The sequence below is a fragment of the Symphalangus syndactylus genome, chromosome 5 (genome assembly GCF_028878055.3).
Source record: "Symphalangus syndactylus isolate Jambi chromosome 5, NHGRI_mSymSyn1-v2.1_pri, whole genome shotgun sequence".
NCBI classification, from domain to species: domain Eukaryota; kingdom Metazoa; phylum Chordata; class Mammalia; order Primates; family Hylobatidae; genus Symphalangus; species Symphalangus syndactylus.
Window position 1 is genome coordinate 90208061 of NC_072427.2, and position 14908 is coordinate 90222968.

Here is a 14908-nt window from a genome sequence, read left to right on the forward strand (position 1 = left end):
TAATCAGAAGTAAAACACTCCTCAGCAAATGCAAAAGAACTGAAGTCATAATAGTCTCTCAGACCACAGCACAAATTCAAAATCAATACTAAGAAATTCACTTAAAACTATACAAATTACATGGAAATTGAATGACCTGCTCCTGAATGACTTTGGGGGTAAATAATGAAATTAAGACAGAAATGAAGAAGTTCTTTGAAACTAATAAGAACAAGGATACAATGTACCAGAATCTCTGAGACACTGCTAAGGCAGTGTTAAGAGAGAAATTTATAGTGCTAAATGCCCACGTCAAAAAGTTAGAAGGGTCTCAAGTTAACAACCTAACATCACGACTAGAAGAACTAGAGAACCAAGAACAAACAAATCCCAAAGCTAGCAAAGAACAAGAAATAATCAAAATCAGAGCTGAACGGAAAGAGATAGAGACATGAAAAACCATTCAATGGATCAACAAATCCAGGAGCTTGTTTTTTGGGAAAAAAAAAAAAATAGACCACTAGCTAGGATAATAAAGAAGAAAAGTGACAAGATTCAAACAAGTACAATCAGAATAAATAAGTGGGATGTTACCATTGGCCCCACAGAAATACAAACAACCATCAGAGAATATTATGATGGTTTATGCACATAAACTAGAAAATCTAGAAGAAATGGATAAATTCCTGGACACATACACTCTCCCGAGACTGAAATAGGAAGAAATTGAATCCCTGAACATACCAATAATGAGTTCTGAAATTGAGGCAGGAGTAAGTAGCCTACCAAATGAAAAAAGCCCAAGATTAGATGGATTCATGGCTGAATTCTACCAGCTATACAAAGAAGAGCTGGTACCATTCCTATTGAAACTATTCCAAAAAATTGAGGAGGGGGGACTCCTCCCTAACTCATTCTATGAGGCCAGCATCATCCTGATACCGAAATCTGGCAGAGATATGACAAAAAAGAAAACTTCAGGAGAATATCCTTGATGAACATCAATGCAAAAATCTCAACAAAATACCGAAAAACTGAATCCAGCAATACATCAAAAAGCTTGTTGATATGGTTTGGCTGTGTCTCCACTCAAATCTCTTCTTGAATTTTACCTCACATTTTCTCCATGTGTCATGGGAAAGACCCGGTGGAAGGTAATTGAATCATGAGGGCAGATTTTCCTGTGCTGTTCTCATGATAGTGAGTAAGTCTCATGAGTTCTGATGGTTTTATAAAGAGCAGTTCCCCTGCACATGCTCTCTTGTCTGCCACCATGTAAGACATGCCTTTGCTCATCCTTCGCCTTCTGCCATGATTGTAAAGCCTCCCTAGCCATGTGGAACTGTGAGTCCATTAAACTTCTTTTTCTTTATAAATTACACAGTCTCTGGTATTTCTTCATAGCAGTATAAAAATGGACTAATACACTTATCTACCATGATCAAATAGGCTTTATTCCCAAGATGCAAGTTTGGTTCAACATATGCAATCAATAAATGTGATTCATCACATAAACAGAAGTAAAGACAAAAACCACATGATTATCTCAATAGATATGAATGTGGTTCTAAATCTTCTCAGATTTTTGTGTGCAATTTTTGCCTATTTATTTGACTTCTATTCTTTAAGAAAGTGGAAGGGAAGTCTATGTTGTTTTTTAAAGTTTATCCTTTAATAGTGATCTTTTTTCCCTGTTATCCTATTCACAGTGTATTAGTCTGTTCTCACACTGCTGATAAAGACATACTCAAGATTGAGTGACTTATAAAGGAAAGAGGTTTAATTGACTCAGTTCAGCATGGCTGGGGAGGCCTTAGGAAACTTACAATCATGGTGGAAAGGGACGCAAACATGTCCTTCTTCACATGGCAGCAGCAAGAGGAAGTGCAGAACGAAGGCAGGAAATGCCCCTTATAAAGCAAGGTCTCATGAGAACTCACTCACTATCACAAGAACAGCATGAGAGTAACCACACCCATGATTCAGTTACCTCCCACTGGGTCCCTCCAACAGCACATGGGGATTGTGGGAACTACAATTTAAGATGAGATTTGGGTGGGGACACAGCCAACCCATATCACACAGTGAAACAGCCAATAACTACTCAGTCTTTCTGTTGAAGCTATATTTCAGTTTTCTCCTCATATTGTTCTCAGTGGTCATTAGTCCACTAGGCATTATGTGAAGCCATTCAATTGCTACAACTGGTAAAATGCAGATGGCCTATACTCAAGGTAGAAATCTTGGCCTTTAAAATTCTGAGCCCGGTCATGTAATTTATAGAGCAAAGGAAAACAAGCATATATTCCACTAAAATTTTCATACAGAAAGAGGCCCTGGAAATCTCTTTTGAAGCTCAGTCTCATAAGACTGCCTGCCCAATTTGTCAGATAACCTGTCACTAAGCATTCTGGCTTTGAGGTAGCATTTATTCAGACTAGGTAGCTTAGTGTATGCCACCCTGAATGTACTTCGCCACTGCTGCGTAGAGCTTTCTGATTATCCACAGGCTAAAATGCTCTTTAAAAAACTTGACTTTATTTTTTTTAAGTAGTTTTAGGTTCACAGAAAAAATTGAGAAGAAGGTAGAGATTTTCCAAATACCCTGCCCCTACTGCACAGCCTCCCCCACTATCGACATCCCCCAACAAAGTGGTGCATTTGTAACAATGGTGGAACCTACATTGACACATCATGATTAGCCAGTGTTCATAGTTTACATAAGACTTACTCTTGGGGTTGTACATTCTATAGGTTTGGACAAATGTTTGATGATGTGGATCCACCATTATAGCATCATGCAGAAGTTTCACTGCCCTGAAAACCCTCTGTGCTCCACCTATTCATCCCACGCTCTTAGCCTCTGATCTTTTTACTGTCTCCGAAGTTTTGCTAAAATGCCCGTTTTATCAATTAGCTTTTGGAGCTTTTGGAAGATTCCAGCTTTGAAAACATCTATCTTTTTTACTTGGCCTGACACAGACATAGTGTACGATTTAAGGAAATAAATTGGCTTTAAATCATTTTTCAATTAACACTAGTGGAAAGAGCTATTTTTTTCAATTTTGTAAATTCTGCATATATTATTTTTATTACCAAGAATTGTGTTTCTCATTAATTTCTTGTATGTGAGAAACTATATGATAACAAATTAGTTTTTTTGTACAGAATTTGTTGAATAGGTGACAGCAATCAAGTTAAATTAATAATGCAACTTTGACAGATAGATAATTTTCATGGCAGGTGGTATGACAATGAAAAGGAGATGAGGGAAAATTGTAGCAAAGGGAGATTATATTGGTTGGAAAGAGCCTGTTAACATAAGTATCTGTAATGCCAGCCGGGCTAATTGGATGGTGCTTCTAATTCTAAACAATTACATCAAGAAACTAGTTTTTCTCATGCCTTCTCTGGATATCAACTTTAATATAGTTGCAAAACACTATAGCAATAACTTTTATATTTGGAAGTCCAAAAATAAAATATTTTATATTTGAAAGGCTTTTTAAAAGTAGCCAATAGTCTATGTATATAGTTATATATATAGTCATGTATATAGTTATATATATAGTCATGTATATAGTTATATATATAGTCATATATATAATGATATCTACAGTAATCTCAGTGAAAGGCAGAGGAAACTACCAGAATTGCCTGGCTATTATCCCATTTCTACCAATGTTGGCCCCTCAACCTACGCCTTTAGGAAGATCTTTGTGCCATGACATCTTCTTTTATAGATGGGAACTGTGAAATAAAATGGAAATTAGATCAAAATATATTATACATAAGAATTTTAAAAATCTTAAATTGATCCAGTGAACTGCTAATTCTTTATGGAATCCAGGCCATTTCTCTGCCACTAAACAGAAAGATGTTAAGCATTCTAAAAGTTCCCTTACCCTATAATTGAAAGAGCCATCAATTTTGTTTATTGCTTTGGGGGAGTTTTTTTTTCACTGCTGTGAACATTCTATCTATGAAATCACAGCCTTCAAGTTTTTTTAATTGCATGTTAATAATTAGCTATCAGAGCTTTTTAAAACATCACATTTCCTTATAGAATTAGTTTTTCATTAAAAAGTTAATTGAAATTTTTGAAAGTAGAATTCCTTTTATATCAGACAGGCTGAATAATTTGACATGAACAGCCTATGGCTGTGTAGTCATTTTATACTCATTATTTTATATTGTACTCAAATCATTTCTAGGTCATTACTAAACTCACCTAGTACAACAAGAATTTCTTCAGTGTATTCCAGTTACTGGTCATTGAGTCCCAGCTCTAAGCAATGCTCTGAACCGGGTTCCCTGCAGAGTGAGTAGAGGGATGGGTGAGTAGAGGGAGTAGAGGGATGGGTCAGGGAGCCTGACCCCCGGGGAGATGCAGTAAGCACGTGCAAGACCATAACCCACAGTGGAATAAAGGCAAAGGCTATGAAAGACAAAGGGCAGACTTAGCCCCTGATTGAGAGGACTAGAGAAGGCTCTGCAAGGTCTTATAAGTGCAGCTACAAGCTAAATAATGTGAGGGGTTCGGAAATGAATTTGGCAATTATTGGGTAAACGTCTAGTTTTATAGACATGACCAAAGAGTGTTTAAAGTGCCTCACTGTGGCTAATTGTATCTTATTTACTGGTCAAAACCATCTTACACATGAAAAGAAAAATATTATATCAACACCACAAGGCAAAAATAATTGTGGAATGAAGGCAGGTCTAGAAGACGCTGTTCCCAGGCTTTCCATGAGTTGACCCTGAAGCACTAGGAGAAAACTAACTTCCTCACAACCCTTACACTCTTTTGACTGGAAGGGTAAACTGTGCACATTTAGTTCCTTAGGAACCCACGACTCTACCCAGCAGACCTAAAGCAGTAACATACAAAGACAAAACGCTTGAAATGTGAACACTCTGGCTTGGGTGTCACAAGATTTATCCCATTTACTGTATTTTCCACTCTGGATACGGCTTTAGGGAGGCAAACATGTCAGAAGTCTTGTAAAACCTTGCTATAAATATTTTTTAAAACAAATATATGAAGTTTCCATTTATTTTTTAGGCATCTTGTAAATATTCACCCATGTCTTCAACTGTGACAGGGTTGGTTTTAGAAAAAGATTCAAACGAGTTTATATCTAAATTTTAGTAGGAATTGGTCAGACTTCTATATGGTGCCTCATTTTAAATTAATCTTCTGTTTGCCAAGATGTGGTCATTTCTTGCTCCCTGGGGGCAGGAACTTACCTTATAATCTACACACTGCAACTGAACTCAGTAAATGACCATTAATTGAAACTCAGTAACTATTTACAAGCCCTTCCTATCACGAGGCATGAAGCTAAGAACTTTTGCCTAGATTATCTTCCCACAGCCCAAAGGAGAGAACTACAGTCCAACAAGCTTCTATGTCTGGCCCATGGGGTCCTATAACTGTCGCCAACATCCCTCATCCACAGACCTCCATACTTTCAAGGCAGCGGTGTCTGCCTGGACCCCCCCACCACCTCCCACAGTAAAAACCATGACCAGCCCCACTGTAAGAATAGTATTTGAGATGGTTCACTACATAAGCGAAAGGCGTATTTTACATTTTATGTGTGTGTCCTCAGACCAAATACCCAAATCTTCCCCTAAGAACACTGTGGATTGCCCCTGTTACATGACATCAGTAGAGCAGGATTCCCCAACCCCGGGGCTATGGACTAATACTAGGGACCTATATTGTGTGCTTCTTATGGGAATCCAACTAATGCCTGATGATCTGAGGTGGAACAATTTCATCCCAAGACGATCCCATCCTACCACGTCCATCCATCTGTGAAAAAAAAAAAACCGTCTTCCACGAAACCTGTCCCTGATGCCAAAAAGGCTGGGGACCGCTGAGCCAGAGAGAGCCCTCCTCTTCTCATGCCACTATGTTATCTGGTGGACCAAGAAATCAGTAACTTGGCAGCCACTTAGAGCCTTTCAATTGAGAAGTGATTAATTAATAATAAATGTTGGGTTGCTTCTCAACTTGGATAGAGCCTACATGTTTAAACACGTTTTAGATGAGAAATAACAGGCTTTTTTCTCAGCTGGCCAGGAGGAATATATGACAGATGCAGAATAACTGGCAACCCCAGTCCACAAATATCCCATCCACTTCCTCAAGCTGGGCATAGACAGAGCAGGATTAAAAATAAGCCATGGAACGAATCCCTGGCATTCTGGTTCAGGGACATGGGAGATGGTATCCCTCAAGTCCATGCCTGGCCACACCTTCGTAATGTTGGCTGTTTCTGTATTTCCACAGGTCACAAAGGAACTCTTATGTCTTCTCTTCAAACAAATGGTTAGCACAATTATTGTAGTCCACTCAAAATTAATTCACACTTTAGGCATAATAAAATCTAGGATGACTGACACGTCTGTCTTAACTCTAAAGAAGATGAGACTGGAGAGTTCAAAGTCTACCTGAAGAAAATGAAATATTTAAATATTAAGAAAAGTGTCTCCTTTTGCTACACTTGGTTCCTTAATCCCTAAGAAACTCCGTTGTGAGTTTGCCGTTCTTTATACCGCAGTGTTTATCTGTTGTCCTTGATAGCGAAGCTTTGCTTTGTTTCTTAAAAAAAAAAAAAAAAAAAAAAAAAAAGATTCAGAGTCTCTGAAATAGCAACCCAGCTGATACATCAGGAGAAATCTGGAAATCAAAGTGATCCCTTGTCATTGAACATTCTCTATATTTGGAAGAGTGTGCTACGTAATAAAATATGCATGTAGAAATTAGCAAGTCAGTTTATACACTATTGGATTGTTGTGTTGGAAAATCTGGTATCCAATAAAAAGAAAATTAATGAAATATAAATATAGTCCATGCTATCCTAACTTACTAAAATATGGAGGGAAATGTTTCATAAGGAGATGATATTTATCATCCCTTCTTCTCAGAACAAGCACGTTTGGCTGAGCATTAAGAAGGATTTAATCAACTAGATTGGCTCCACTACACTGAAAGAACTTCTGGTTATTTTCTTCCCATTTTGCTCTTTTTTTTCTTTTTTCTCCTACCTACTGTTAAAATGGTTCGTAATGACTGAGTTACACACCATCCATAGCTAAGGATTCTGTTTACAATATATACTATATAATTTACACTGCATCCCTCTGTTGGAGGCATTTCATGCCTGTGGTTCTCTCTCTCAAGACATCCCGGCTTGCTCTGTCCTTCAGGTTCAACCAGTAGGCATCCTTACCCTGCTTCACTCTAGGAGGCATGGGCAGTCCAGCCCAGCCCAGCCTCCTCTCCTGTTGTGAGCAGGGCTAACCTCTGCCACTGTGGCTCACCATTAGCCTTCTCAGGTGTGGCTCACTTACCAAGCTCTGTGTCCTTCAGACTCCAAGTTCTCCAAGAGATTCCCTAGAGCTCAAAGCCCTCTTCCACCCATAAGAGGGAATGCTCACAGACCTCTCTCAACAGAAAATCCTTATTCCTGCCCCAGCCTCTTTTGAACCCTGGAAATGGATGACTGGCAAAACATCAGAACCAGCAGGTCCTGCCCAGGTGGCCTCACAGCTCTTGTTAGGAAAGAAGGTACTGGCATCTTTAGGAGCATTCTCACACTTTAAGATCATTGCTAAAACTTCCAGAGAACAGGAAGAGTCAACTTTAATATCCAGTTACATATATTCCAAAGAAAATAAATGAACTCTGATGGTTTAAACTGTTCAGTTATCAACTTTCTGCTTGCCCTTCTACTAAGACCAGGAAAATTGTGCCTAATTATGGCAGTCCTCAGAGAAATACACAGTGGCATCAAAGGGTGGTGACATCAAAGCAACTAACTTACCCAAATAACCAATAGGAGCCACTAACAGCTTGACGTTATTATTTTTCATCCTAACCTACAGAGAAATGAAGGAAGTTTCTATGAATATACCTTTTTTACTTCAATTCTTGATTAGTCATCTATATAAATGATGAAACAAATCTTGCTGCATAAAAAATCCTATTTTATTGTTGATTTTAGCCATGCATTATGTTACAGGCAAAAATTAAAATGTGTGTTTTGGAGGTAATCAAGAACGAATTTTACCTTGTCCACAGGATAAGTATGGAGTTTTAACTAAAAGCTATGTTGTCTACACAGAAAAAGATCTTTATTTTATAAACGTATCTTAATACTTTCCTGATACTTAATGTTCAGTAAGAGCAATTGGTATAATTTGCACATCATGAAGCTTTGTAAAATTAACTTGGCAATGACATAGCCGTGGAGAATCATACAGTGCAAGTGCATACAGTCTCAGGATTTTCTCTGGTTTATCAGGAAACAGGCCAAATTCCCTCTGAACTCCTAGAGAGACTAATTTTCCCATAATACTCTAAGATGTGACTGGAGTGTTGTAGTGGGAGGGGGGTGGAGGTGAGGTGTAAATGAGTGCATACACATGCACATGCATGCTAGATTATAGTCATGTATCTAAGGAATCCATGCAAGAGTCTCTCCAAGTCATCGGACGCTGTGTACCCACAAATTAAAGTTTTGAGAATAAGTAATTATCTGACATTATGTTTTGTTGAGGAAGCATGAGGTTGTATGACAATTAAGAGATATGGTGAAGATTTAAAGCCCCTGTTTCATTGCATGACTGGTATTGTAACTTATGCAGTCTGCTGAGGCATGTAAGGTTTATTGAAAAGCTAGCAAGAGTAAAAGTAAGTCCTTCTTGTTTTGTTCACTTCTAATTGACAGCATAAAGTGTGAGGAAATAGCACCAGACTTGGGACCAGAGGCCCTGAGCTGGAGCCATTGTTCGGCACTTGTCTGGCCTTGTGACATCAGTGAATCACTTACTTTCTCTGAACCTCAGTTTCCTGATCTGTAAAATGGATCCAGCTCTACCTACTTCACGTGGCTTTTTAAGGAACAATTCTGACCTATCTAGGTCTATGTCTCCTTGAAGTTCCATTAGTTTTGTTTCATGTAATAATAAATCCTAAATGTTTATTCACCTAATAACCAAGCTTCGTATCTTTGACTAATAGGTGAATATTAGGTGAATAAATGTTTAGAATTGTTATGTTCTCTTGATGAACTGACCCCATTATCATTATGAAATTTCTATCTTTATTACTGGTAATATCCTTTGCTTTTAAATCTATTTTGTCTGATATTACTATAGCCATTCCATATTTCTTTTGCTTAGTGTTATCATAGGCTGTCACTTCAGTTCCTTTATTTTTAACCTATTTGTGTTTTTACATTTCAAGTACATTTCTTTCTTTCTTTTTTTTTTTTTTTTTTTTTGAGGCAGAGTCTCACTCTGTCACCCAGGCTGGAGTGCAGTGGCACAATCTCGGCTCACTGCAAGCTCCGCCTCCCGGGTTCATGCTATTCTCCTGCCTCAGCCTCCAGAGTAGCTGGGACTACAGGTGCCCACCACCACGCACAGCTAATTTTTTGTATTTTTAGTAGAGACGGGGTTCACCATGTTGGCCAGGATGGTCTTAATCTCCTGACCTCGTGATCCACCCGCCTCGGCCTCCCACAGTGCTGGGATTACAGGCGTGAGCCACCGCGCCCGGCCTATTTCAAGTACATTTCTTGTAAGCAGCATATAGTTGGATATTGCTTTTATATCAGGTCTGACAGTCTTTGCCTTTAATATATTTAGATCATTTATACTTAAAATTATTGTTATTATGTTTATGTTTAACTCTGTGTAGTGCTATTTGAGTTCTGCTGCTGTTGAGCTACTTGTTGCCCTTGTCACTCTTTTTCTGACTTGTTTTTTTTTTTGTAATTCCATTTTATTTATCTTATTAGTTCATTGGCTTTATTGTATGCTATATTTTGTAATTTCAGCAGTTTCCTTACAATTCACAGCATATACTTTTAACATCATAGTGTACTTTCAAGTGGTATTACACACTTTGCATATAGTATGAGAAACTTATAATCATATACTTCCATTTTTTCCTCCCAATCCTTGTGCTATTGTTAAACATTTTACTTTTATTTATATTATATACCCACATTGCATTGGTATTGTTTTTAACTATCAATCATATTTTAATAATATTTAAATAAGAAAGACCATATATATTTATCTATATAATTACCTCCTTTTTCTGCTTATTTGTGTACATTTATGTCTCTATCTTCTGGTATTATTTTCCTTCTGCTGGAAGGACTTTCTTTAACATTTCTTGTAATGTGGGTCTACTGGTGATTAATTCTTTCAGCTTCTTATGTATCTGAAAAAAGTCTTTATTCAATTCCATTTTGAATTATAGTTGTTGAATATAGAATTCTAGGTTGATTTTTTTCTTTTAGTACTTGAAAGAAATCATTCCACTATCGTCTTACCTTGATTGTTTTTCAAATGAAATTGGCTGCCATGCTTATCTTTGTTCCCCTTTATATGACATTTACTTTCTCTGGCTACTTTTAAGATTTTCTCTCTAGCACTGAAACTAAAACTCTTGAGTAGTTTGATTATGATGCTCCTTGGTATAGTTTTTTTTTTAATATTCTTGTGGCTAGAATTCACTGAGTATCTTGGCTCTATGGGCTACAGTTTTCATCGAATTTGGAAATTTTTCAACCACTATTTTTACAACCTTTTTTTGGTCCTGTCTCTCTCCCCTCCTTTAGTGACTCCACTACATGTATGTTAGGCAGCCTGATATTTTTCCATAGCTCACTAATGCCCTGTTAACTTTTTTATTCTCTTTTCTATGTATCATTTATTAATATGTCTTTGTGAACCTTGAATATCTGAGACAGGTCACAGTCAATTTAGGAAGTTTATTTTGCCAAAGTGAGGACACATGCCCATGACACAGCCTTAGGAGGTCCTGACAATATGTGCTCAAGGTGGTCCAAGCACAGCTTGGTTTTATGCATTTTAGCGAGACATGAGATATCAATCAATTTTTTAACATTGGTTCCATCTGAAAAGGCAGGACAACTTGAAGCAAAGGCAAGACAACTCAAAGTGGGGACGGGGCTGGTGAGGAGGGGGCTTCTAGGTCCTAGGTAGATAAGAGACAAATGGTTACATTCTTTTGAGTTTCTGATTAGCCTTCCAAAGGAGGCCATCAGATATGCATCTATCTCAGTGAGCAGAGGGATGACTTTGAATAGAATGGGAGGCAGGTTTGCCCTAAGCAGTTCCCAGCTTGACTTTTCCCTTTAGCTTAGTGATTTGGGGGCCTCAAGATTTATTTTCCTTTCACATCTTTAAGTTCACTAATCATTTTTTTCTGCAATATCTACTCTGATGCTAATCAAGTTCAATGTATTTTTTATCTCATGCATTATAGTTTCATTTCAAGTTTAACTTAGGTCTTTTTGTATCATATCTACTTAAATTTTTGAACATACACAGTTATAATGCAGCTATAATACAATTATAACTACTTTATTGCCCTTGTTTGCATAAATCTAATGTCTGTGCCAATTATGGGTGAATTTTGATTGATTGATTTCTTCTTTATGAATTATGTTTTCCTGGAAACTTTTATGACAGCTTTATTGAGATGTCATTCACTTTTAAATTCAACAATTCAGTGGCTCTTAGTGTATTCACAGAGTTATGCAACCCTTACCACTATCTAATTTTAGAACATTTTCATCACCCCGAAAAGAAACTGCACACCCATTAGCAGTCATTCCCGATTTTCCCCTTCCCCTACCCTGCCCCTGACAACCACTAATCTAATTTATGTTGCCACCGACCTGCCTATTCTGAACATTTTAAATGAAGGGAATCATAAATGTGTGGTTCCTTGTAATTGGCTCCTTTCACTTAGCATAATGTTTTCAAGATTTATCCAAGTTATAGCATTTATCAGTACTTCATTCCTTTCTATTATATCATAACACTCTGATATGGCTTGGCTCCATGTCCCCACCCAGATCTCATCTTTAATTATAGCTCCCATAATTCCCATGTGTTGTGGGAGAGACCCGGTGGGAGATAATGGAATCATGAGGGCAGTTTCCTCTATACTGTTCTCGTGGTAGTGAATAAGTCTCATGAGATATAATGGTTTTACAAGGGGGAACCCCTTTTGCTTGGCCTCATTCTTTCTTGCCTGCCACCATGTAAGACGTGCCTTTCACCTTCTGCCATGATTGTGAGGCCTCCCCAGCCATGTGGAACTGTGAGTCCATTAAACCTCTTTTTCTTTATAAATTACCTAGTCTTGGGTATGTCTTTATCAGCAGCACGAAAACGGACTAATACAGACTCCATGGTATCGCTATGACATATTCTGTTTATCCAGTCATCACTTGACAGATATTTGGGCTATTTGTATGTGGAAATATTTTATTAGGTGTTAAACTTTGTGAACTTTACCTTTTGGAGTACTACATGCTTCAATTTCTATAAATTCTATAAATATTCTTGACCTTTATTCTTGGATGTAGTTAAGTTATTTAGGAATAATTTGTTCTCTCTAAGTCTTGCTTTTAAAAGTAATTAGGAAAGACTAGAGTGGTATTCAGTCTGGGGCTAATTATTTCCCCCTTTGTGGTAAGACCCTTATGCACTATACCCAGTGCTCGAGGAATCTTGATGTTTTCCAACTTCCAACTGATGGGAACAGCCACTACTCCCAGCCCTGTGTGAGTGTTAGGCACTGTGACCTCCAATTCTTTCAGGTGGTCCTTTCCCTGGCCTCGGGTAGTTTCATCACATGCATCCATGGATCTGCTCAGCTGAATACCCAAGTAGGACCCTCTTCAATCTCCAGAGCTTGTCCTTTGTGTGTAGCTCTCTTTCCAGTGCTCTTCCTTGTGAACTCTAGCTTCCTTCAGGCTCTCAGCTCTGCCTCCTCAGCTTGGAAAGGCTGCCAGCCTCCTGAGTTGAGGAGGCAGTGCTCTCTATTTTATCAGAAATAAAATTTACACTGCCCTAAAAATTGCAAAAACTCTGCGATTGTGGGGTTTTCTTCATTTGTTTCCCATCTTTCAGAGATCACTGTCATTTATTACCTGATGTGCAATGCTTTTAGAACCATTGTTTTATAGATGGTGTGTGTTCCTCCGTTGTTTGAGGTGGGAGGGTAAATCTGGTTCTTGTTACTCCATCTCAGCCAAATACAGAAGTGCTGTGGCCTGTAATGTAAAGGGGTAAATTATTTATCGGTGGCCATCAAAGCTGCTGCAGAGAAAAATGTAGATGGTGGGTCACTTAAACTTACCGGTTATATTTTATATTGCAAAGCCAGCCTTTTAGAGGAGAGTGAGTTGAGTTTTTTTGTTATAATATTTAATATGTTCATGACCATTCCTTCGGGAAATCCATTTGTGCCACATGCTTCTTTGAATGTGAGAACACTTATGTCTCTTTTCACAGGTGATCAGCGAGTTTGAGGCCTCTCCGGACTCATTCTCCTACAGAATTCCCAACCTGAGTAGGAATCGTCAGTACAGCGTCTGGGTGGTGGCCGTGACTTCAGCTGGAAGAGGCAACAGCAGTGAAATCATCACAGTCGAGCCACTAGCAAAAGGTAGGCAGTAGATATAAGGACCTCATTTCCTATTGTAACGACTGTTTTTAAGTCTCTGTTTTACCTGAAATAAAACTTACACTGCCCTAAAAATCAAATAAACCAGAATATCACATTTTAGCTCAAGAAACAGGGTTGTGGCTAACAAGCTCTGAGCTTCTGTCCCATGGAAAAGGAATTCCCTGGAGGTAAACACAGAGCTGAGAATGAGTGGCCTTACAATGGAAGTGTCTATGAAAATTAGGAAAGGAGCCCTCATTCACCCCTTGGAGTAGCTGAAAATCATTATATGGCATTTTCCCAAGGATGTTCTACTTTCACCAAAATCAGGTATCACACTTCTTAATGAGAAATGTCTATTTTATAATCTATGGAATTTGCAAGCTTAAAAATATTTGAAAATCGGCCGGGCACGGTGGCTCACGCCTGTAATCCCAGCACTTTGGGAGGCCGAGGTGGGCGGATCACGAGGTCAGGAGATCGAGACCATCCTGGCTAACACGGTGAAACCCTGTCTCTACTAAAAATACAAAAAATTAGCCGGGCGAGGTGGTGGGCGCCTGTAGTCCCAGCTACTCGGGAGGCTGAGGCAAGAGAATGGTGTGAACCCCAGGGGGCGGAGCCTGCAGTGAGCCGAGATTGCGCCACTGCACTCCAGCCTGGGCGACAACGAGACTCCGTCTCAAAAAAAAAAAAAAAAAAAAAATTGAAAATCATTTACTATATGTTGATAGAATGCTATAAGCAAAGACTTTAAACAACAGCAGTAAGTAAGAGTCACCAAAGAATAAAAAGTTCCTTAAAGTGAATATAATATCTTCACGTTTGGACATTAAACTGGTCCTTAAAAAGCACATGCAGGCACAGGGTATTCTTGCTCTTCTGGACAGCCATCCGGTGTTTCCAGGAACCCCCTAAATTAGCATTCATAAGTCACTTTCCTTAAAACACAATTCCAGGCCAGCAGGAGTTGACCCTAATTTTGGGTTATAGCACAGTGACAACTTATTACTAATATGTTCTCTGAGAGCCTGAAAGAGAAGAATAAACATTCCAAGATTCCAATTTTACCTCCAAGAATTCTCTTAAAAATGTGCTTTTTAATGAGATAGTTAAGAAATAGGCAGAATAAAGCAGTGAGGGGAAAAAAGAGGGGTGTCACATTTTGAGCTCAAATACAGATAGAAAATAAGTAAGTTGGTAAGGGAAATAAACTGGGGGACTTATTTTGTGTATTACACTCTTTGATCATGATATCCAGCCACTCCCTGAGAATGAGAAAATGATGATTACCAAGGAAAATGTTGGACATAAGGACTGAGCTGTGGGATTTACCAAAAACAACAACAACAACAACAACAACAAAACAAAAAAACTGCAACAAAACACATAGGATTAGCAATAATGTTTCTT

At 38.3% G+C, this 14908-nt stretch overlaps 1 protein-coding gene across 2 annotated transcripts in view; it reads left to right on the forward strand.

The window, feature by feature from the left end:
* The window catches only part of DSCAM (DS cell adhesion molecule), an 812726-nt gene that overhangs the window by 728469 nt on the left and 69349 nt on the right, over window positions 1–14908 (forward strand). For both annotated transcript variants that reach the window (XM_055279737.2, XM_063640588.1), the window contains one exon: window positions 13342–13495. In XM_055279737.2, coding sequence (XP_055135712.1) covers window positions 13342–13495 — 154 coding nt within the window. The remainder of the gene's footprint in view (window positions 1–13341; window positions 13496–14908) is intronic.